At 43.1% G+C, this 23,935-nt stretch overlaps 1 protein-coding gene across 13 annotated transcripts in view; it reads left to right on the forward strand.

Annotated features, from left to right (window-relative positions):
- LOC122540353 (dystrobrevin beta) overlaps positions 1 to 23,935 on the forward strand; it is a 539,648-nt gene that overhangs the window by 370,448 nt on the left and 145,265 nt on the right. For all 13 annotated transcript variants that reach the window (XM_087976966.1, XM_087976969.1, XM_087976975.1 and 10 more), the window contains 2 exons: positions 275 to 388; positions 15,471 to 15,567. In XM_087976966.1, the coding sequence (XP_087833092.1) occupies positions 275 to 388; positions 15,471 to 15,567 (211 nt within the window). The remainder of the gene's footprint in view (positions 1 to 274; positions 389 to 15,470; positions 15,568 to 23,935) is intronic.

Raw genomic sequence — 23,935 nt, forward strand, 5'->3', positions numbered from 1 at the left:
AAAGGTGAAAACAGCCTCAAGTGGAGCATGAATACCAGCATGGACTGGCCTCTTTCTGTAACATATGTCCTTTGTAATTCTCTGTAAGTTTATGGGGCAGTTGTGATGTATTCTGTTCTATTAAGGATAGCAATTAATTGCTTTCTATATTAGTTAGTAATTGTCTTTGTAGACTTTTGGGGACACGACAAGACTTTGTTTTGTTGCTGCCATGATCACTTGCAGAATTGTTGTAATATCTTTCAGAAAAAGTAATTTCTGTTGTTGCTTTCAGGGAAATCCTTCAAGAAATCCAGCGTCTCAGATTGGAACACGAGCAGGCCTCGCAACCAACCCCAGAGAAAGCCCAGCAGAATCCCACCCTTTTGGCTGAACTCCGGCTACTTCGGTAAGCTCTGACACATTGCCAAATTACGATTTGGTTTTGTCTTGAAACGATTGTTAAATTAACAAATTCATGCCAAGTTCAGTAAAATTTAAAATGATTTCACTTGTGATAAAGTAAGTGGCTTGAGGCTGCGCCAGTGCTTTCTAAAACACTGCTGTTGTGCCATATATTTTGTCTTCTGTTTCATTGTTTATGCTTTTAATTAGCAATTGTACACAACTCTCCATCAGTATGGTTAAACGTTCAGTATGTGACGTGCCTGTAGATGGCAAAGACATACTGATTGACTGGTTGCTTTTCAGTAACTGTTCTGAGCCAGAAATACTTGAGGTTGCAATTTGTAGCCAAAGTCAGTGTGAGATGGAGCAAATCTCGTGTGCATGTACTCGACCTGCATTTCTTTTCACATGCATCTCGGATTTTTTCAGTGTTAAAGGTGATGGAAAAGTTTTGCTGTTTGTGCATTGGAATCACTGAGCCTCCTCATCTCTGCTATAAACTGAGTTGCGTGTGGAGGCGGAAGAGATTGGGGAGACACTGAATGAATACTTTTCTTCAGTATTTACTCAGGAACAGGGCATTGTCGTCGATGTGAATACTGAGTCACAAATAAGTAGAATGGATGGCTTTGAGGTGTGTAGAGAAGAGGTGTTGGAAATCCTGGAAAAGGTGAAAATAGATAAGTCCCCTGGGCCTGATGGCATTTATCCTAGGATTCTATGGGAGGCAAGGGAGGAGATTGCAGAGCCATTGGCCTTGATTTTTATGTCCTCGTTGTCTACAGGAGTAGTGCCAGAAGACTGGAGGATAGCAAATGTGGTTCCCTTGTTCAAAAAGGGGAGTAGGGATAACCCTAGTAACTATAGGCCGGTGAGTCTCACTTCTGTTGTGGGCAAAGTCTTAGAGAGAATTGTAAGGGATAGGATTTATGCACATCTGGATAGGAATAATGTGATCAAGGATAGTCAGCATGGTTTTGTGAAGGGCAGGTCGTGCCTCACAAACCTTATTGAATTCTTTGAAAAGGTGACGAAGGAGGTTGATGAGGGGAAAGCGGTAGATGTGGTATATATGGATTTTAGTAAGGCGTTTGATAAGGTTCCCCATGGTAGGCTACTGCAGAAAATACGGAGATATGGCATTGAGGGTGAGTTGGAGGTTTGGATTAGGAATTGGCTGGATGGAAGAAGACAGAGGGTAGTAGTTGATGGCAAAGTTTCTTCATGGAGTGCCGTCACTAGCGGTGTTCCGCAAGGATCTGTTTTGGGACCATTGCTGTTTGTCATTTTTATAAATGACCTGGAAGAGGGGTTAGAAGGTTGGGTGAGCAAGTTTGCGGATGATACGAAAGTCGGAGGAGTTGTTGACAGTGAGGAAGGATGCGGCAGGTTACAGCAGGATATAGAGAAGCTGCAGAGCTGGGCAGAAAGGTGGCAAATGGAATTCAATGTAGCTAAGTGTGAGGTGATTCACTTTGGGAAGAATAACAAAAAGATGGGGTACTGGGCTAATGGTCGGATACTTGGTAGTGTGGATGAGCAGAGGGATCTTGGTGTCCATGTACACAGATCTCTGAAAGTTGCCACCCAGGTAAATAGTGCGGTGAGGAAGGCATATGGCATACTGGCTTTTATTGGTAGAGGAATTGAGTTCCGGAGTACTGAGGTCATGATGCAGTTGTATAAGACTCTGGTGCGGCCGCATCTGGAATATTGTGTGCAGTTTTGGTCGCCATACTATAGGAAGGATGTGGAGGCACTGGAACGGGTGCAGAGGAGGTTTACCAGGATGTTGCCTGGTATGGAAGGAAGATCGTATGAGGAAAGACTGAGACACTTGGGGCTGTTTTCATTGGAGAAAAGAAGGTTTAGGGGTGACTTGATTGAGGTGTACAAGATGATTAGGGGGTTAGATAGGGTTGACAGTGTGAACCTTTTCCCACGTATGGAGTCGGGTATTACAAGGGGGCATAGCTTTAAATTAAGGGGGGGGTAGATATAGGACTGAAGTTAGGGGTAGGTTCTTCACTCAGCGAGTCGTAAGTTCATGGAATGCCCTGCCAGTAGCAGTGGTGGACTCTCCCTCATTAAGGGCATTTAAGCGGGCATTGGATAGGCATATGGAGGATAGTGGGCTAGTGTAGGTTAGGTGGGCTTGGATCGGCGCAACATCGAGGGCCAAAGGGCCTGTACTGCACTGTATTCTTCTATGTTCTATGTTCTATAAATGAACAGAAGGGGAGAAGAATGGACAGTAATTATTTGTGAGTGATGCTTTTGCTGCTTGCACAAGGACAAGGAGTCATCTTTGTGTTTCTGGATGGGAATCTGTCGGTAGGCAGCTTGCCTGCCCTTTCTCACTGTCGGAATGAATGAGTTGAATTTTCGTCATTAGAAGCTAACTTAGGCAAAGGATCTGGGAGGGAGTCAGAGATACGACAGCCCACACGAGGATGGATCATACGTCTTGCCTGCATTGGGAGTATTTAGATCAGATTAGATTCCCTACAGTGTGGAAACAGGCCCTTCGGCCCAACAAGTCCACACCGACCCTCCGAAGAGTAACCCACCCAGACCCATTTCCCTCTGACTAACGCACCTAACCTATGGGCAATTTAGCACGGCCAATTCACCTAACCTGCAAACCTTTGGACTGTGGGAGGAAATCCACACAGACACAGGGAGAATGTGCAAATTCCACACAGACAGTTGCCTGAGGCTGGAATCGAACCTGGGACCCTGGTGCTGTGAGGCAGCAGTGCTAACCAGTCTCACTCTCAAAAATGTGCCATTGAAGATTAAAATTCACTTGAGCTGCTACATTAGTTTGTTACTTTTGCCCACTATCACAATCGAGTCACAAGATCATCCAGCACAGAAACAGGCCCTTCCGTCCAACTCGTCTGCATTGGCCGGACATCCCAATCTGACCGAGTCCCATTTGCCAGCACCTGGCCCATATCCCTCTGAACCCTTCCTAGTCATATACCCATCCAGTTGGCTTTTAAGTATAGTAATTGTAGCAGACTCCTCCATTTCCTCTGGCAGCTCACTCCATACATGTACTACCCTCTCATGAAAAAGTTACCCATCAAGTCCTTTTGAAATCTTTTCCCTCTCATCTCAAATTTATGCCCTCTAGTTTTGGACTTTCCCACCCGAGGAAAAAGACCTTGGCTATTAATCCTAACCATGCCCCTCCTGGTTTTATAAACCTCGATAAGGTGACCCCTCAGCCTCCGACCTCCAGGGAAAATAACCCCAGCATATTCCGCCTCTCCCTATAACTCAAACTCTCCAGTCCCAACAACATCCTTGTAAATCTTTTCTGAACCCTTTCAAATTTCACAACATATTTCATGTAGAAGAGTGACCAGAATTGTACGCAGTATTCCAAAAGTAGCCACACTGATACCTTGTACAGCCATGACTTGACATCCTAATTCCTATCCTCAATGTTCTGACCAATAAAGACAAGCATGCAAAAACATCATCTTCACCACCCTGTCTACCTGCGACCCTACTTTCAAGGAACACTGGACTTGCACCCCTAAGTCTCTTTGTTCAACAACACACCACAGGTCCTACCATTAAGTGTATGAGTCCTGTCCTGATTTGCCTTTCCAAAATGCAGCACCTCGCATTTATCTAAACTAAACTCCGTCTGCCACTGCTCGGCCCATTAGCCCATCTGTTCAAGATCCCATTGTACTCTGAGGTAACCTTCTTTACTGTCCACTACACCTCCAATTTTGGTGTCATCAACAAAGTTACTAATCATACATCCTATGTTCACATCCAAATCATTTATATAAATGACAAAAATCAGTGGACCAAGCACCGATCTTCGTTGCACACTGCTGGTCACAGGCCTCCAGTCTGAAAAGCAACCCTTCACCACCACCCTCTATCTCCTACCTTCAAGCCACTTTTTTAACCAATTGGCTAGCTCTCCTTGGATCCCATGTGATCTAACATTACCAACTAGTCTGCCATCGGTAATCTTGACAAACGCCTTGCTGAAGACCAAGTAGACAATGTCCACCACTTTGCCCTCATCGGTCTTCTTTGTCACTCTTTCAAAAAACTCAAATCAGGTTAGTGAGACAGGATTTCCCTAGCACAAAGCCATGTTGACTATCCCTAAACAGTCCTTGCCTTTCCAAATACATGTTAATCCTGTGCCTTAGAATCCCTCCAACAAATTATCCACCACTGATGTAAAGCTCACTGGTTTATAGTTCCCTGGCTTTTCCTTACAACCTTTCTTAAATAATGGCACCACAATTGCTATTCCCCAATCTTTCAGCACACTAACCGTAGCTGTTGATGATAGACATATCTCAACAAGAGACCCAACAATCACTTCTCTAGCTTCCCACACAGTTCTAAGAAACACTTGATCAGGTCCCAGGGATTTATGGACCTTTATATGCTTTAAGACCTCCAGCACCTCTTCTTCTGTAAATGAATTCTTTTCAAGATCACTGTTTTTTTCCCCAAGTACCCTGACTTCCATGTCCTTCTCCACAGTGAATACTGACGAGAAATATTTGTTTAGTAACTTACCCATCTCCTGTGGTTCCACACATAGATGGCCATGTTGATCTTTAAGGGGTCCTGTTCTCTCTCTAGTTAATCTTTTGCCCTAATGTACTTACAGAACCTCTTTGCATTCTCCTTCAGCCTATTTCCCAAAGATATCTTGTTCTTTTTTTTTCCCTCCTGATTTCCCTCTTAACTATTCCCTGCCTGTATATTCCTCCAGGGATTCACTTGATCCTAACTGTCCATACCTGACATCTGCCTCTTTCCTTCTCTTGACCAGAGCCTCAATTTCTCTCATCATCCAGCATTCCATACACCTACCAGCCTTGTCCTTCACGTTAACAGGGACATACTGTCTCTGAACTCTCATTGTCTCATTCTTAAAGGCCTCCCACTTGTCAAATGTCCCTTTACCTGTGAATAGCCTCCCACAATCAAGTTTTGAAAGTTCTTGTCTAAAACCATCAAAATTGACCTTATTACAATTTAGAACTTTAACTTTTTGATCAGTTCTATCCTTTTTTTAAAACTAATAAAAGTATGATCACTGACTCTAAAGTGCCCCCGCCCCCCCACTAACACTTCAGTCACTTGTCCTGGCTTATTTCCCAACAGACAGTCAAGTATTGCTCCTTCCTTAGTAGGTACATCCACATACTGAATAAGGATGCTTTCTTGTGCAACTAGTAGATCCTGAAGAATTTGAAACACAAGCAAAACATTGAAAATCTATGGGTTTCCAAAAAAAACCATAAAATCTATCCAAACCATAGACCCATCCCATTCTTTAGTTATTAATTGTTCCAGCAATAATGCCTAATGTCGTCCTTTCCATTAAGACTTGCCTTCTGCTCCATTTAGGAACTTCAAACTTCCAGTCAGACCTTGAAATGTAAAGTCCTCCTCCTTTACCACATGTGATCAGAGGGCCCAGTATCTCTTGCTGCTGTTTTTTGTTTGTACGGACAGGTATCCATTGACAGAATTACACTATATTCCTGTCTTCCACAAATGCACAATTTTTTATTTTTCCCAACATCTCAACATAACGAGTGTTTTTTTGCGAACGGCAGAAAGATATTCAATTGGATGAAATTACCCTAGGTTTTCCAGCATGAAATGTTGTGGCGTTAAATGATGTTTGTGTTTTGAAAAAAAACTCTGCTTTAATGAGTTTTGTTGTTACATTCCAGATGTTACTCCTTGTACAGATTTGTCTCCTCAAGGAGATTGTGCCTATTTATCTGAAAATCTCTTTTCTTTATCAAAATGCACATAGTATTAATTGTGGAACATAATTTGCCATTTGAGTTTAAGATTGCTGACCAATGTGTGAAGTAGTTGTGATGATACTCATGAAATGTTGGAGGTTCACAGCAGCACTCAGCTCCAGAATGGGTCACTGGAAACTCAACCTTTATTCCATTCATTCCTGATCTGAAGGGAGGCTTGAGAGCATTGACCTGTCTTTCTGAATATAACAGATAATCAGACAGTGAATCATAGAATCCCAACAATGTGGAACCAGGCCCTTTGGTCCACACTGACCCTCCGAAGAGTCGCCCACCCAGACCCATTCCCCCTACCCTATTCCTCTACATTTTTAACCCTGACTAATGTACCTAACCTACACATCCCTGAACACTGTAGGCAATTTAGCATGGCCAATTCACCTAACCTTTGGACAGTGGGAGCACCTGAAGGAAACCCACACAGACACTGGGAGGATGTGCAAACTCAACACAGACAGTCACCTGAGGCTAGAATCGAACCCTAGACCCTAGCGTTGTGAGGCAGCTGTGCTGACCACTGAGCCACAATTCCGCCCATGATTTCCTAACTGTGTGGGATGCTCTACAGCCTGAACTAGGAGACATGAGGAGGGGTTAGAGCTGCCTGCCCACATGTTCTTGAGCAGAAACAAGAAGGTGCAGATGGAGAAACAAATAATTGGGATTCTGTCAATACCAACAAAAAACCTCAAAGTTCATTACAAGCTTGCTCATTAATTAATGTTCAGGACCTTATTTCACATGAATGGGTTTGCAAACTGCCATCAATGGCATTTTCTTGGCAACTTGGAAGTTAATGGATCTCTAACTTGCTGAATCAAAAATGAATCCCAATCGGGAGTTAACAACAGACTTTAGTGCCTGCCTCTTTTATGTCAAAATCTCAATCCTTAAGTGCCTCTTACTCTAAAACTTATCTTGACCAACTGGTGGGTGACATACTTTTGTAGTACACGGGCCTTTGTCATTTGTTTTGAGCAGCTATATTGTAATTGAACCGGGGATCTCTGCTGCATGGCTTTATAGCTGAGAGGAAACAATACAGGGAACTTAAAAATGGAAAGCTTGGGTAGAAAATCAAGTTGATTATTTATTTTTCATTCACCATCTTATTAATGTCACATTACATAGTTGATGAGAACATGTGACATCTATTTTGCATTAAATGATAGATTAGAGGATTGTTGACCAAGAGTGCTGTATACGTTAACTTTTCATTGCATCAGACACAGAATCATGCAGCACTGATGGAATCCAGGTTGACTGACTGCCAATGTCTCAATTACGGACATTTATTTTAATCTAAATGTTCTCGTTCCTGGGCTCCTTGCTTCAAATCAATGCTGAAATCTCAATCGTATAAATGTATCAGTCGATGATGAAACCATTAGGTGGTGTAGGGTATCCCAAAGAGACTCTACACCTCCTCTAAATCAAGGCTCCTGCTTGTTAATGTATCTAACTCCACCCGATTCCTAAAGAAAGGAAAGATATTATTAATACAATGAGTTGATTGGGATGTAGTCATGAAAGGTAAGAATAGAGAAGAAAAGAACAATACCAAAGAGCTCCACAAACATAGCCAAAATATTTTACTGAAACATAGTCTCAATGAAAAACGGATGAATTCTCTGAAAAGTGTCAGTGCAGGCCTTAACTTCATCGACTGGGCAGTAGTGTGACTAACTGAATTGTCCACCTATTTGAAATGAAGTTGATAAAATGACTAGAATACCATTCAGTCCATCAGGTTAGACAGGGCACCACCAACCAGGTTCTGTCATTTCCAGACAAAATTATTGAACCAAAAAAAGCTGCTAAAGCCTTTTACATTGGAGGAGACCTCGAATGCACATGAATCAATGTAGGATTGCTTTTACCTGCTGTTTTATCCTGATGATTATTTTGTCGAAGAGAAGCACGTTATCACCAAATGAACCTGAGCTGCCAATGGCTTCCTTCTCCATCGCTTGTTTTCAATTATATCATAGAATAGAATCCTGACAGTGTGGAAGCAGGCCATTTGGCCCATTGAGTCCACATCAATCCTCCGAAAAGCTTCCCACACAGACCCATACCACTACCTTATCCCTGTACCCCTGTATTTCCCATCGCTAGTCCACCTGACCTGCACATCTTTGGACTGTGGGGGGAAACCCACGCAGACACGGGGAGAATGTGCAAACTCCACACAGACAGTTGGCCGAGGCTGGAATCGAACCCGGGTCTCTGGCGCTGTGAGGCAGCAGTGCTGACAATAGTCACCCCGTCAGCAAAAATATATCCTGAGAAAATCGGAATTTCTTTCAAACCTTGTAACTGAGATAATCACCAGGAAACTAAGGGAATACTCTATCTTGAGCAAAGCATTGACAATACAGTGCATTTTATTTCTGAGATGGTATACATGTGGTTTATCAGAGATCACTAACACTTGAAAAGATGATTATGAGTTTAATAATTGATCTGCCTGCTGACTGATTAAATTTGGATTACAATATTCAGTTTGACAGACAGTCTTCAAAGCCAGCACTCGGGAGATTACGATCACACAACAGCCTGGAGTTCTCCCTGCTCCTCGATGAGCTGTTTCTCTTTAACTCAGCTGGCAAGCAGACATGTGTGCGGAGTTAAAAAAGGGACAAGCAGAGATTGAGTTTGGTACCCACTCCCCCTCCACAAAAATATACACAGCCGATTTTGATTTCCTTTCAAGAATAATTATCCAAAGATATTCCAACTCAGTAATTTCAGAATTAGAATCCCCTTTGTTACATGCTGCCAAAAACGCACAAATTGAACAAAGCATGTCAAAGTAGCAGCAGTTCCCTTCGCCATTTCTTGTTAGGTATTTTTGTCCCCAGTAAGGGAACAGCAGCTTCCATAGTTGATGGCATGGAGAACTGTCCAAATTAAAAGACAGATAAAACTGCAAATGTTCAAAGTCTACAAAAAAAAACTGGAAACAGTGAAAAGATACGTATACAAACATCCAAGCAAGCGAATAAAAGACAGGTTAAAGTTTGGGTTGAACCTGTAGTGATTGTAATGAGGTCAGCCAGATGGACGTCATAGAACCAGAGTTAATCAGGGAGCCCTGGCTGACCGATATAAACCAGCGTGTCAGATACCCTGTTTGGTCTGAGGGTGCTGGATCAGTGCCAAGGACTATGCATGTGTAAATAATGGTGGACTTTGTAATGGGACACTGGCCTCTGTGGAGTTATTTCAGAACCTTTCCTCAAAACCAGAACTTTGACAGGAAACTTCTAAATAACGCTGGATAAAATAAAGAAGAAAAGGTTACACCTAGTAGGAGCAGAGCTGATTCCTGTTACAGACAGACATTTTCCAGATTTCATTGAGCTCAAGTCAGGATCACACTAAAGCCCAAAAGCATCAATTCTCCTGACCTGCTGTGCTTTTCCACTGAGTCACAGTTTGACCCTGACTCTCCAGCATCTGCCATCCTCACTTTCTCCTCATGATCTTACTAAAAAGGTAAAGTTGCCATAGTCTCAGAGGACCACAAGTCTGCTCTCTCATTGCAGAGAGACAACTGGTGGTAAGTTTAATCTGAGGGTCACCATGCCTCGGATAAGGGGAGAGATTGAGAGGCAGAATCCTTCATGGTAACTTCAGTCACGGGAAACATTGAACCCACATTGCTTTATACTAATGAATAGGTAGAGCAAAACTGCCAACCAGCCTGTGTTGTGTCTCCCCTGGTCTGATGCAAGTGGACTGTGTGCAGATAATACTGCTTATAGTGAAACTTGCATTTTGGCTGCGATTTCACAAAGGAAGGTGGCTACCTGATAACATTAAAGGAGTAGAGATCCGATGACAGGTATCTCTTTATTAATGGAAAAGAGAGTGGGTATATCTGGGGACAGGCTTGTCAGAAAAACATCCAAAGTCCGAATCCGAAGCAGGAGGAGGGCAGTCAGTCCATTGGCCATGCTCCACAATTCAATAAGCTTATGGCTGATCTAAATGGAACATGAAATCAACTTTCCCAGCTCCCCATAATAATCTTTCAGCCCTTACTAAACAAGAATCTATCTGCCTCTGCCTCAAAAATGTTCAAGGAATCTGTTAATACCATCTTTTCAGGAAAAATTCTGAAGGCTGATGACATTCTGAGGGAAAACCCTTAACCTAATTTCTGTTTTAAATGGGTGAGCCCAGCTTTATTTAAGCAGTGGCTCTGTAAGAGGAAGCATCCTCCCCATATCCCACCTTGTCAAGCCCCTGTGGGTTCTTACATCTTTCAACTAAATTGTCTCTTCTTCCAAATTCCAGCAGGTAGAAGTCTAACCTGTCGTCATATGACAACCATCCCATTCTGGTAAACTTTCTCTGAACTACCTCCAATGCATTAACATCCTTCCTTAAATAAGGTGGCTGATTTTTTTTTACAAAGTACTCCAGATGCAAACTCAAACTGAGGCATAATTCCTTACTTTTGTATTCAGTCTCTGTTGTGATACATGAAGACATTCTATTCACTTCCCTTGTTACTTGCTCTACCTGTGTACTAACCTTCTGTAATTCATATGTGAGAACACCCTGATTCCTCTGCATCTCAGAGCTCTACCATTTCTCATCTATTAGAAGATATGCAACTTTTTAATTCTTCCTGCCAAAATGGACAATTTCACAATTTCCCTCATTATATGTATTTTGCCACGACTTTGCTGACTTAATTTATCAATAACTTTTTGTAATCTTTTTGTCTTCTTTACAACTGACTTTGCTATTTGTCAAATTTGCTAACAGCACAAGGATAACCATATCAACTGTATCTACATCTAAGTCATTGAGATAAATTGTAAACAACTTAGTCCTAGCACCAATCCCTGTGGCACACCACTTCTTACATCTTGCCAAACTGAAAAAGATTGATTTACACCTCCTCTCCTCTCTGTGAACCGGTCACTCTTCTATCTATCCCTCTTCAACATGCACTTTCATTTTCTTCCATAACCTTTGATGTGGCATATTTTCAAACGTCTTCTGGAAATCTAAGCACCATACACGTATCATTTCTCCTTTACTACAGCAGATGTTATTTCTGCATGAACTTTAATAAATTGGTCAAAATGATTTTCCTTTGTCAAAATGCTATTGACTCTGCCTGATGACCTTGAACTTATCCAATTCCCCTCGAGAATCTCTACAATAACAGGTTTGAATATGTTCCCTTGTCAACTGTTGAGTGGGCTGTACCTTCCTGCTCGTGCTCTCCTTCCTGCTCTCGGTTCAGCTGCCAAAAATGTTTTTCCAGGAAGCTATTCTGAAAACACTGACCCCTCATTCCAGGTGCATCTGTCTTTTCCATTTGATGTGTAAATTAAAAAGATTATTACTGTGTCTTTCTGACAAGTTCTCATAATTCCTTCCTTTATGATTGATCCTACTCAATGGTTACTGTTGGGGTGTATATATTATTCTCAAAAAACGATATCTTGCCTTTACCATTTCTAATTCCACACCTTGGTGTATTATGCTAATATCATTATTAACTGACAAAGCCACCCTTTCACCTTTTCCCGTCATTCCTAAATGTTGTGTACTCTTCAACATTCTGGTCCACATCTGTATCGTCCTACAAACATGTCTTTGTTAAAGCTACCAGATCATACTTATTCATTTATATTTGCCCTCTCAGTTTAGCCATCTTGATTTGAATGCCACGTACATTCAGATACAGAGCTTTTAGTCTTTTTAAATCTCTTTGTAAATTCCACTTTTATGTGTTGGAAGATGTTTAGATTCATATTCTCTATTTCTCCCTGTACTGGTATGTTTATCATTGCCCATATCAAATATCTTTCTCTTTCTAAAGCAAAAGAAAAATTGCTGGAAAAGCCCAGCAGGCCTGGCAACATCTGTGGAGAGAAATCAATGCTAACGTTTTGGGTTCAGATGACGAATGTCTACGATGGATTTGAGGCCACATACTGATCCATCATGATTTTGTCAAATAGCCTGTTCCTGATTTCAGTTCTTCTGTGCATGAGATCCATCTGCCTCTGCTGATATCAGGTCCTCCATGTTAATTGGAGTGTGAAAGCTTGCCCTAAATTTTATGTGGAGAAAGTGAGGTCTGCAGATGCTGGAGATCAGAGCTGGAAATGTGTTGCTGGAAAAGCGCAGCAGGTCAGGCAGCATCCAGGGAACAGGAGAATCGATGTTTCGGGCATAAGTCCTTCTTCAGGAATGAGGAAAGTTTGTCCAGCAGGCCCTCCTCCCTACCTTTTATCTTAGCCTGCTGGACAAACTTTCCTCATTCCTGAAGAAGGGCTTATGCCCGAAACGTCGATTCTCCTGTTCCCTGGATGCTGCCTGACCTGCTGCGCTTTTCCAGCAACACATTTTCAGCACATACATTGTAGTACTTCTCCAATGCAACAATGCAATAAAAACAGTAAAAAGGGACTATTGTGTCTTTTTTTTTTTGCCATGATTTAATTGGTCTGCCAGATCTGTCTTCACCTGCTTCTGTTTGGAGAAACAGCATTTTGCAGCTACTCTCCTCTCCTCTCTTTGATTGAAGGTAATCTGCTAGGACATAGAAATAACCATCTGCTCTATAACACTATGATGACAAATGCTCCATCGTGAATGCTTGGCTGAATTTCAAATGCCGAACCTCAGCTTGTAGTCTTATCATTTTTGAACCTTTCAAATGCCTTTAACAGCACAATGTTTCTTTGCTGTTTCTTGTTTGTTTGCAAACCAAAAAGGTGCCTGAAAGATTATACTTTTGTTTTTCCCTTAAATGTCTTTATCCATGATCGTGTGTCTGCATTTAGGTTTTGTTTTTAAAATTGTTAGAGTTTTGAAGTTTTTCAAAGATTTGAAGATGATTTTAAAGTAATCCCTATCAGAATTGTGTATCTCTTATGGAATGTGTGGAGTGCTCGCTGGGTGAGTGACTCTGAGGATTCATGTTGATGACCTGAGATTCCATGGAGGATACATAGCTGTATTATTGTCCTGTTCTTGAAACTGCTGTTGACATATAGCGAACGACTATAGCTGCCATATGGAACAACGGATGGAGCTGCAAGAAACAGTAGCTCAAAACATGGAGGGACTATTTATGAAAAAAAAAAAGCTATTGTTATATTTTGGTTTGTCTGTTGCTGGTTCTATTTCGCAAGGCCTTCAAACTAGGTCAAGAACACTTGGGCGGCCCGGTGGCTCAGTGGTTAGCACAGCTGCCTCACAGCACCAGAGACCCGGGTTCGATTCCACCCTCAGGTGACTCTCTGTGTGGTGTTTGCACATTCTCCCCGTGTCTGTGTGGGTTTCCTCCCACAATCCAAAGATGTGCAGATTGGGTGGATTGGCCATGCTAAGTTACACATAGTGTTCAGGGATGTGTAGGTTAGGTGCAGTAGTCTGGGATAAATGTAGAGTAATAGGATGAGAATGGGTCTGGGTGGGTTAATCTTTGCAGGGTCGGTGTGGACTTGTTGGGCCAAAGGGCCTGTTTCCACACTGTAGGGATTCAAACAACATCGTGAGGAGGATGGGGCATGGAGTATCATGGGTGATCTGAGGGGGCATGCACTGATATGTGGAAGCAGTTGGCCATAAGGGAGGTGAGACATGAGATTGAGGGAAAGATAAACAATTTTGGGAGCTTGTGTTTGCAAACTGAGGTAGACCTCAAACAGGAGAAAGTGAGGACTGCAGATGCTGGAGATTAGAGCTGAAAATGTGTTGCTGGATCAACGCAGCAGGTCAGGCAGCATCCAGGGAACAGGAAAATCGAAGTTTCGGGCATAAGCCCTTCAGGTCCTCAAACACGCCATCACAGCTCAGAAAATGCACTGAAATCTCAACACCAATAGTGGTGTCAAAGTGTATAGTTTGGGTTTCACAATGTCCTAAATGAACATTTGGCCCACAAAGTTTCACAATTGACTCAAACACAAGTGTAATCAATAACAGTTAAATCCTTAGTTTGTTCTAGAAGTTACATTTTTTTTCTGGAGTTACAGGTGCGGTGCAGTTGCTATAATGTAATTTTTTTTTGGTTGATCTGTGAGTGAAACGTGGACTGTTTTGAGATGAAGCAGAAAAGTGATGAATCCCAGCAGTATTGTTTTATGAGAAAAAGGTAAAAGATCAGCAAACAGCCAGCATTTGTGAGTGTGTGACCACAGATAGGGCTGGTAGAAATAACTCTCTGCAACCTGGCAGGAATCCAGTCTGTTAATAAATCTATTATTTACAGCCATTCACAATTTAAAATGTCTATGTGAAACACACTGAAAAAATATTTTGCAAAACAAAATCATTCGATTACATTGTTTGTAGTTGTTTTTCTATGAATCTAAAATGAGTAGGTGTTTTTCAACTCAATTTTGAATGTCGAGGTTTTGAGAGCAATTTTTCAGAGAAATGAGCTAAGTATCACCCAGCACTGATAATCAACTCTCATTTAGGATTGGTGTTCAAATCCACACTCCAGACAGTTTGACCAGTGACCTCAGATTTTTATCAGTAATCTCCCCTCAGGAATAAGTAATCGGCCAGCTCATTCTTTGCACCCTGATATTTGAGAGAGAAAGCAATTTTTGTCTTTCCATTACCTCTACCCCATCCTTTGCATTTTTTCTTTGAAAGGAATTTCTTTTTGAAGCTCATCATTACTTGCACACCTATGAAAGGTCTCCCTCAGGGCAACATCAATGAGAGATTGCTGCTGGTTAACTCAGGACAGTGAGCTGCGTCATTTAAAATGTCAATTTATTGATGATTCGGAGATGCCGGTGTTGGACTGGGGTGTACAAAGTTAAAAATCACACAACACCAGGTTGTAGTCCAACAGGTTTAATTGGAAGCACTAGCTTTCGGAGCGACGCTCCTTCATCAGGTACAATCACCTGATGAAGGAGCGTCGCTCCGAAAGCTAGTGCTTCCAATTAAACCTGTTGGACTATAACCTGGTGTTGTGTGATTTTTAAATTTATTGATGGAGTGTAAATGTGAAGGGCATTTTAAAACAATGACATTATTTTAAGGTACAATTTGTCTTTAATACATGCATGTTCACCAAACACTCTGGCTGTTTTGGTGAAAAGCATTATTTTGTTTGTGCTGCAGTGGGACACTGATACACTGTGACATAGCGAAGCAGACAGTCTGAGTGCTTGAATTCCCCCGTGTTTTCGGAGAGAGAGAGAGACGAAGCTTAATTTCTTTTGTTTGTTCGTTCAACAGGCAAAGAAAAGACGAGCTGGAGCAGCGGATGTCAGCCTTACAGGAGAGTCGTCGTGAGCTGATGGTGCAGCTTGAAGGATTAATGAAGCTGCTGAAGGTAAGATTGGTTTTCTGCTGCGGTGTAGACTGAATCCTCATCTCCCGGGGTGAATGGTGGCTTTTATTTCATTTGTTATTCTCATTTGGCATTCTTCTTTGCTCTCATGTAATTCGTTTAACTATTTACTGTTCCCATTATTAATTCATTCCATTGTAATTGCAAAAATAATTATACAGGCCTTTTCAGGTTTGTGTTTTTATGTGTCCTCTGCAATGAGAGGAACTCTTCAACCCCTCAGGGTTAATTTATTTCTGATGAATTGTTGTAAGACCCTACACCATGAAACGGCAGGACGTGATTCACACTGAGACAAACCCTCCACCCCCAGCCCGTTAGCTTGCAAAATACAGTTGTGCAGTCATCAGGCAATGTCAGGGGGATGGGCGGGTGGGGGGGGGGGGGGGGGGGGGATCTGACAGTAACCTCTAGAGGAAGCTACCCAAGTTCCTTTTAGTATGTCACCCTCCAGGTCAGGAAAGTGCTGAATCACCTGAGCAATTTCAAGGATTTGGTATTTAGCAGGATACAGCAGAAAAAAAGCCAGAATTCAATCTTTCATGATTTCACCTCAATCCCTAAACCTTGCTATCTCATCTTTATACCTTTTCCAAACATAACTTTATCAGGTTCCAGCTCTCGGTTCTCATCATGCAGCAATGTTTTCTATTAAGAAAAAGTGTGCAATGTTGGTGACAAATATTTGAACCCTGAAGTCTACATCAAATCAGATGTAATTAAAAGATTAAAAATGCACAGACCTTCAGTGTTGGTGTGTTAATGCCATTAAAATTTCACAGCAATTTTGTGTAATTCCATCTGAAACCATTTTCCCAAGGATTCTCTCAGCTCCTGGCTGTGTTAGAGTAAACCCCCCACAAAATATCACAGGGAATGTTTCCTTTGGAGAAGCTGTTATGATTGCCTTAGTAAAAGTCTCTGTTGTGAAGAATGATCCTTTAAATAAATTTGGATTGGGATTACCAACAATAATCCCCATGAAGCTGTTTGCTTCTTAAAGTGTTGTGGATTCTGATGTCACAGGCCTGTGAAAGATAAAGAACAGTGCGAGAAGCTGCCGATATATTCACTTTGCTTTATCAGTTATGCAAACCCTAGCATCAGCATGGATTTGTTCTTCTGGTCTTGGCGATTTAGATAGGGAGATAGTTATTTCCTATTAGGTGGTTGATTGTCTTGAACAAGTGCAATCCTTGTCATATTGCTGCTTTCATAATAGTGTCAGTTTTCATTTAATTTGTTTGGTGAGACTCTGGGATTGTATTTACTATTCCTCAACAATGGAACTGGCGGCAACATAACATAACTGTTAATTGGATGAAACCAAGTGGAAGAGCTGATGGTGATTTTCCTGGTAGTTGTTCTTTATTCATTAATGGGATATGGATGTCGCTAATTGGCCCAGCATTTATTGCCCATCCCTAGTTTTTAGATTAGATTACATTACAGTGTGGAAACAGGCCCTTCGGCCCAACAAGTCCACACCGACCCACCGAAGCGCAACCCACCCATACCCCTACATTTACCCCTTACCTAACACTACGAGCAATTTAGCATGGCCAATTCACCTAACCTGCACATCTTTGGACTGTGGGAGGAAACCGGAGCACCCGGAGGAAACCCACGCAGACACAGGGAGAACGTGCAAACTCCACACAGGCAGTCGCCTGAGGCGGGAATTGAACCCGGGTCTCTGGCGCTGTGAGGCAGCAGTGCTAACCACTGTGCCACCGTGCCGCCCACGAGATGCCCTTGAGATGGTGGGGGTGAGCTGCCTTCTTGACCCGCTGCAGTCCATGTGCTGTAGGTAGACCCACCGTGTCCCTTAGGGAGGGAGTTCCAGGATTTTAACCCAGTGACAGTGAAAGAATCGTAATAAAGTTCTCCATCAGGATACTGTACAGTTAATTGCTGGTGATAGTGTTTTCATGCAATAGCTATCCGTGTGCTTCAGGTTGGGAGTGGTTGTGGGTTTGGAAGATGCTTTCTGAGAGTGTTTGTAGACGTGCCAATCAAGTGGGCTGCTTTGTCCTCATGGTATTGAGCTTGTTGAGAGTGTAGTCGGAGCTAGAGCCATGTGGGGATGCTCTGATGTTCCATACACAGTGATTGTGGCATTGAGGTCAGTTCCATACATTGGTGCTCATGCCTGGACCTTGGAGGCTGCTTCAGATGGTAAGAAAATTAGAGGGAAAGCTGGCAGAGAGTGTATCATCACACTCCTGCCCTGTGCCTTGAAGATGGTGTTCAGGCCTTGGGGTATCAGGAGGTGAGTTATTTGCTGCAGTATTCCTAGCCTCTGGCTTACTCTTGTAGATATAGTACTTACTTAACTAACAAAAACACAAATTGCTGGAAAATCTCAGCAGATCTTGAAGCAGCCTGTGGAGAGAAATCAGTGTTAACATTTCAGGTCCAGTGACACGTCCTCAGAACTTATTTAACTAATTTCAGTCCAATCAAGTGACCCCACTCCCCACTCCAAGGATGATGACTATGATGATATTAAATGTTGAGGTTTTAAATGATTAGACTCCACCTTGCTGGAAACAGTAATTGCCTGGCACTTGTGTGGCACAAATCTTTAGTGATTTGTCAGGAGGTCCAGATCTCTCCAATTTCCTGTTGCATTTGGATATGGGACAGCTTCAGTATCTGAGGAATTGTGGATGGTGTGAAACATTGAGCAGTCCTCAGTAAACATCCCCACTTCTGAACTTACGATGGAGAGAAGGAGGCGATACCACAGGAGGACAGGCCCAGTCTTGAATTATTTCTCTTGATAATGACTCACTATGCAGAAGGAGCTCTGGACTGTAAGGCAAGGGATAGGATTCTCTGCCTGCAGCAGAATCACAGGCGTGCCACCATCCTCATTAATGGATCCGCTGTAGATGTAAGGTCAGTACAAACATCACATCATCTTGTTCACCTCCACGAAGCTTCACACTGGAATGGGGCTTCCAGCCAGATAAACAGGATCACGTTCAACCTTGTTGCCTTCAGTCCAGAGCCAAGACCATCCTGCTCTCTGCCATTCTGATTCAGTCGGCTGATGATGCTTTTGTGCTCAGAGGTGAAGGCTCTAAACCATTGCCAACACACTCTCACAGGTGGAGGAGAAAATGGGGTTTTGGCTAAACATCCAGAAAGCGAAGCATCACCTCCCAAACACAGCACAGCCCCCACCTGTACATGCACATCGACACTGTATAACACAGTGAGCCTTATGCAATGTAGATCAACTCTCATTTCTCACGAGCCTCCTGTTAGTCAGGGTTGACATGGACACTGAAATTTAAAAATCACACAACACCAGGATATAGTCCAACAGGTTTAATTGGAAACACACTAGCTTCCGGAGCGACGCTCCTTCATCAGGTGATAGTGGAGGGCTCGATCATAACACAGATTTTATAGCAAAAATTTACAATGTGATGTATAATTTCAGTTACATTGAAAAATTGATTGTCTGTTAAAGCCTTTCATCTGTTAGAATGCAGTGATAGTTTCACTTCTTTCAGGTGTAAGTCACAAAACCTTTTTTTAAAGTTGCATTCTCAGGTTAGCTGTTAACAATGGTGATAGCAAGACAATATGTTGAAGGTGTTAGCCCCCTGGTTCTCGGTCTATGCCATGATGTTTAGATTGTTATCTCACTTTTTAGAATAGAATCAGACTTTTACATAAATTCATGCAGTTTTTGAGCTCAGAGATCTACATGAATGCATGCAGTTTTTGAGCAAAGTACAATGTAACTCTGCAAGTACAAATCCACCCCAAAAAATGTGTGCATGTGGGTCTTTGTCTGTCTGTCTGGGGTGGGGGTTGTGAATGTGTGAGTGTGAGTATAGTGAGTGCAGAGTGTCTTAAGTCTGTGAGGGGGTGCATGTGGGAGTGTGTGTGGGTGTCTGTGTCCGTGTGTCCGTGTATGTGTAGTGCAATAGTTGTCACCTGTAATGTGACATGAACCCAAGGTCCCAGTTGAGGCCCTCCCTATGGGTATCGAACTTAGCTATCAGCCTCTGCTCAGCCACTTTCCTCTGCTGCCTGTCCCGAAGCCCGTCTTGGAGGATGGTCACCCGAAGGTCCGAGGCTGAGTGTCCTCGACCACTGAAGTGTTCCCCAACTGGGAGGGAATCCTCCCGTCTGTTGATTGTTGTGCAGTGCCCATTTATCCGTTGTCGTAGCCTTTGCTCGGTTTCCCCAATGTACCATGCCTCCGGGCATCCTTGCCTGCAACGTATAAGATAGACAACGTTGGCTGAGTCACATGAGTACCTGCCATGTACAAGGTGGGAGGTGTTCCCATGCGTAATAGTGGTATCTATGTCCACAATCGGACACGTCTTGCAGCGTCCACCGTGACGGTTGTATGGAGTTGTCCTGAGAGCCGGGCAGTTTGCTATGAACAATGATCTGTTTGAGGTTTGGCGGTTGTTTAAAGGCAAGTAATGGAGATTTGGGGAAGGTCTTGGTGAGGTGCTCATCCTCATTGATAATGTGTTGCAGGTCACGAAGAACATGGCGTAATTTTTCAGCTCCTGGGAAGTACTAAACAACGAAGGGCACCCTGTCGGTTGCTGCATGTGTCTGTCTCCTGAGGAGGTCATTACGGTTCCTTGCAGTGGCACTTCGGAACGGGCGGTCGATGAGTTGAGCATCGTACCCCGTTCTTATGAGGGCATCCTTGAGTACTTCCAGGTGTCCGTCACGTTCCTCCTCATCTGAGCAGATCTGGTGTATACGTAGGGCTTGTCCATAGGGAATGGCTGTTTTAATATGTTTTGGGTGGAAGCTGGAGAAGTGTAGCATTGTGAGGTTGTCTGTGGGTTTGCGGTAGAGTGTGGTGCTGAGGTACACCCCAATATGCCAACATTTTTATGCACAGGTTCGAACAAGACTTCTTCTCTATGCAGGATCTCCAACCAACATTGTACACCAGGTACATTGAGGACATTTTCTTCCTCTGGACCCATGGCGAGGAGTCACTGATAAAACTACACGGTAACATCAACAAGTTTCATCCCACCATCAAATTCACCATGGACTACTCTCGACTATCTGTCTCATTCTTGGACACATGCGTCTCTATCAAGGATGGACACCTCAGCACCACACTTTATCGCAAACCCACAGACAACCTCACAATGCTACACTTCTCCAGCTTCCACCCAAAACATATTAAAACAGCCATTCCCTATGGACAAGCCCTACACGTGCACCGAATCAGTTCAGATGAGCAGGAACGTGACGGACACCTGGAAGTACTCAAGGATGCCCTCACAAGAACAGGGTACAATGTTCAACTCATCGACCGCCCGTTCCGACGTGCCACAGCAAGGAACCGTAATGACCTTCTCAGGAGACAGACACATGCAGCAACCGACAGGGTACCCTTCGTTGTTTAGTACATCCCAGGACCTGAAAAATTACGCCATGTTCTTTGTGACCTGCAACACATTATCAATGAGGATGAGCACCTCACCAAGACCTTCCCCACACCTCCATTACTTGCCTTTAAACAACCGCCAAACCTCAAACAGATCATTGTTCATAGCAAATTGCCCGGCTCTCAGGACAACTCCATACAACCCTGTCACGGTGGACGCTGCAAGACGTGTCCGATTGTGGACATAGATACCACTATTACGCATGGGAACACCTCCCACCTTGTACATGGCAGGTACTCATGTGACTCAGCCAACGTTGTCTATCTTATACGTTGCAGGCAAGGATGCCCGGAGGCATGGTACATTGGGGAAACCGAGCAAAGGCTACGACAACAGATGAATGGGCACTGCACAACAATCAACAGACAGGAGGGTTCCCTCCCAGTTGGGGAACACTTCAGTGGTCCAGGACATTCAGCCTCGGACCTTCGGGTGACCATCCTCCAAGACGGGCTTCGGGACAGGCAGCAGAGGAAAGTGGCCGAGCAGAGGCTGATAGCAAAGTTCAGTACCCATAGGGAGGGCCTCAACCAGGACCTTGGGTTCATGTCACATTACAGATGACAACCATTGCACTACTACACACACACACACACACATATTCCTCCACATACACAGGTACACACAGATGCGCACACAGACCCCCACACACACTCCCACACTCACACATGCACCCCCTCACAGACTTAAGACACTCTGCACTCACTACACATACACACACTCACTTTCTCACACTCAGAACCCCACCCCAGACAGACAGACACACACACAGACAAAGACCCACATGCACACATATTTTGTGGGGTGAATTTGTTCTTGCAGAGTTACATTGTACTTTGCTCAAAAACTGCATGCATTCATGTAGATCTCTGAGCTCAAAAACTGCATGAATTTATGTAAAACTCTGTTATCTCACTTTTTGGATTAGAATCAATCTAAACATCAGGTCATAGACAGAGAACCAGGGGGCTAACACCTTCAACATATTGTCTAGCTATCACCATTGTTAACAGCTAACCTGAGAATGCAGCTTTTTTAAAAAAAAGATTTTGTGATTTACACATGAAAGAAGTGAAACTATCATGGTATTCTAACCGATGAAAGGCTTAACAGACAATCAATTTTTCAATGTATAATTTCAGTTACATCACACTGTAAATTTTTGCTATAAATTCTGTGTTATGATCGAGCCCTCCACTATCACCTGATGGAGGAGCGTCACTCCGAAAGCTAGTGTGCTTCCAATTAAACCCACTGGACTATAACCTGGTGTTGTGTGACTTTTAGCTTTGTACACCCCAGTCCAACACCGGCATCTCCAAATCATGACTGAAATTTAACATTGCCTCCAGTGTGCCAGCACAAACTTCTGAGAAAAAGAGTGCCTGATGACAAATTCCTCAACTTAGCACCAAGCACATGGTATACAGAACAGTCACCTTAACCTATAGTCCTGTATGTGCCAGAGAAATGGACAAGGAGAGTACAGACCTTAAATCTTGACCAAATGTCCGACATGGTTCATCTGTAAAAACCCTGCCAATTTAACAGCAGAATCGGTACTCCAATATCAGCATCCCCGCTTGGGTCTCCATTGAAGAACAGGTTAAATCATGGAGCTGAGTTGAGTAGGCCACATCATCCATATGCCTGACACAGTACTCCCACAACAAGCTCTCCCATTCCAAGCTGCTTTAAGCAGTTATCACCAGAGGAGAGAATCACTTCAAGGACGTCCTCAAATCCTGATGACATGGTACCTCCCCAATGACTGATGGGAATCTCTTGCTGAAGATTGCCCAATTGGAGAACAAACATCTGCAACAGTTTCACGTGACTCCAGCAGGTCCAGATGGGGGACAAGTGCAAGCAGCGGAAGGAGATTCTGAAAATTTGAGCATCCAATCCTAGATTTAGCAAGCATTGCCTGCCTGCCTGGTGTGTGAATTCAGTGTCCTTAGGACCTACAGAGCAGAACAATTCCTTCCTTGATCCGGAGCACCTGCTTAAGAAGAAGGGGAAGAGATTTTGATCTGTTAGCATGGATAGAATAACAATACTTGTTCAAGTTTCAACGGACTATGATTCAGAGGCAATGTTTCCTCCAGGCCACGTGGCAACCCCTGGATATTGTTGTACGGAAGTCAGACTATTTATATGACTGTACTTGCACAGCTCCATATGGACATTTAAAGGGATTGGCAATTTAAAGGCATCACCTGTACACTCAAAAAAACAGTCATGAACATTGTTTGCCCGGGAAATTAGACATAATAGTATTCACATGAGCTTACTATTGCCCTCCTTCTCAAGCCAAGATCCCAGCTGTAAAATGCACAGAGCTGGGTGAGGCTGTGGAGCAATGACCACCATCTATTGTGGATGACCTGCGCTTTCTTGAATGAGGTTGCTTCTGCAGATGGTGGCTATTCCATCGTACTCCTTACTTGAGTCTTTCATGTGGCAGAGAGATGTTGGGGAATCATAAGGTGAGCCATTTGTCGCAGTTCCCTGTTTACACCAGTAATCCCATTAAAGGACTGATCAGATGTTAATGATAAAGATTGTAATCATTGGAAACTTTCCAATGGTGCTTCCATTTCAGCTGAAAGTGATAGGGAAGTAATTAAATGAGGGACTGTTTTCTCTTGTTAAACATTGGAAAGATCAGAACCAGTTTCATTAGCCTCCATTAATTTTGTCTTGCTCTTTGGTCACTGAATCAAGACTGTTCACTATTCGACATCCTGTTTGAACCAGTGGTAAATTTCTCATCACTATACTCTCTCCATCACCCAAGGCTGCCTGCTTCTACCTCTGAAACATCACCACCTCTGTCACAGTTTAGTCCTTCTATTGATGAAACACTCACTTTATCTGCATCCTTCCCTGCT

Source organism: Chiloscyllium plagiosum, unplaced genomic scaffold (assembly GCF_037043375.1).
Source record: "Chiloscyllium plagiosum isolate Xiang-an unplaced genomic scaffold, Cpla_swu_hap1 HiC_scaffold_3, whole genome shotgun sequence".
NCBI classification, from domain to species: Eukaryota; Metazoa; Chordata; class Chondrichthyes; order Orectolobiformes; family Hemiscylliidae; genus Chiloscyllium; species Chiloscyllium plagiosum.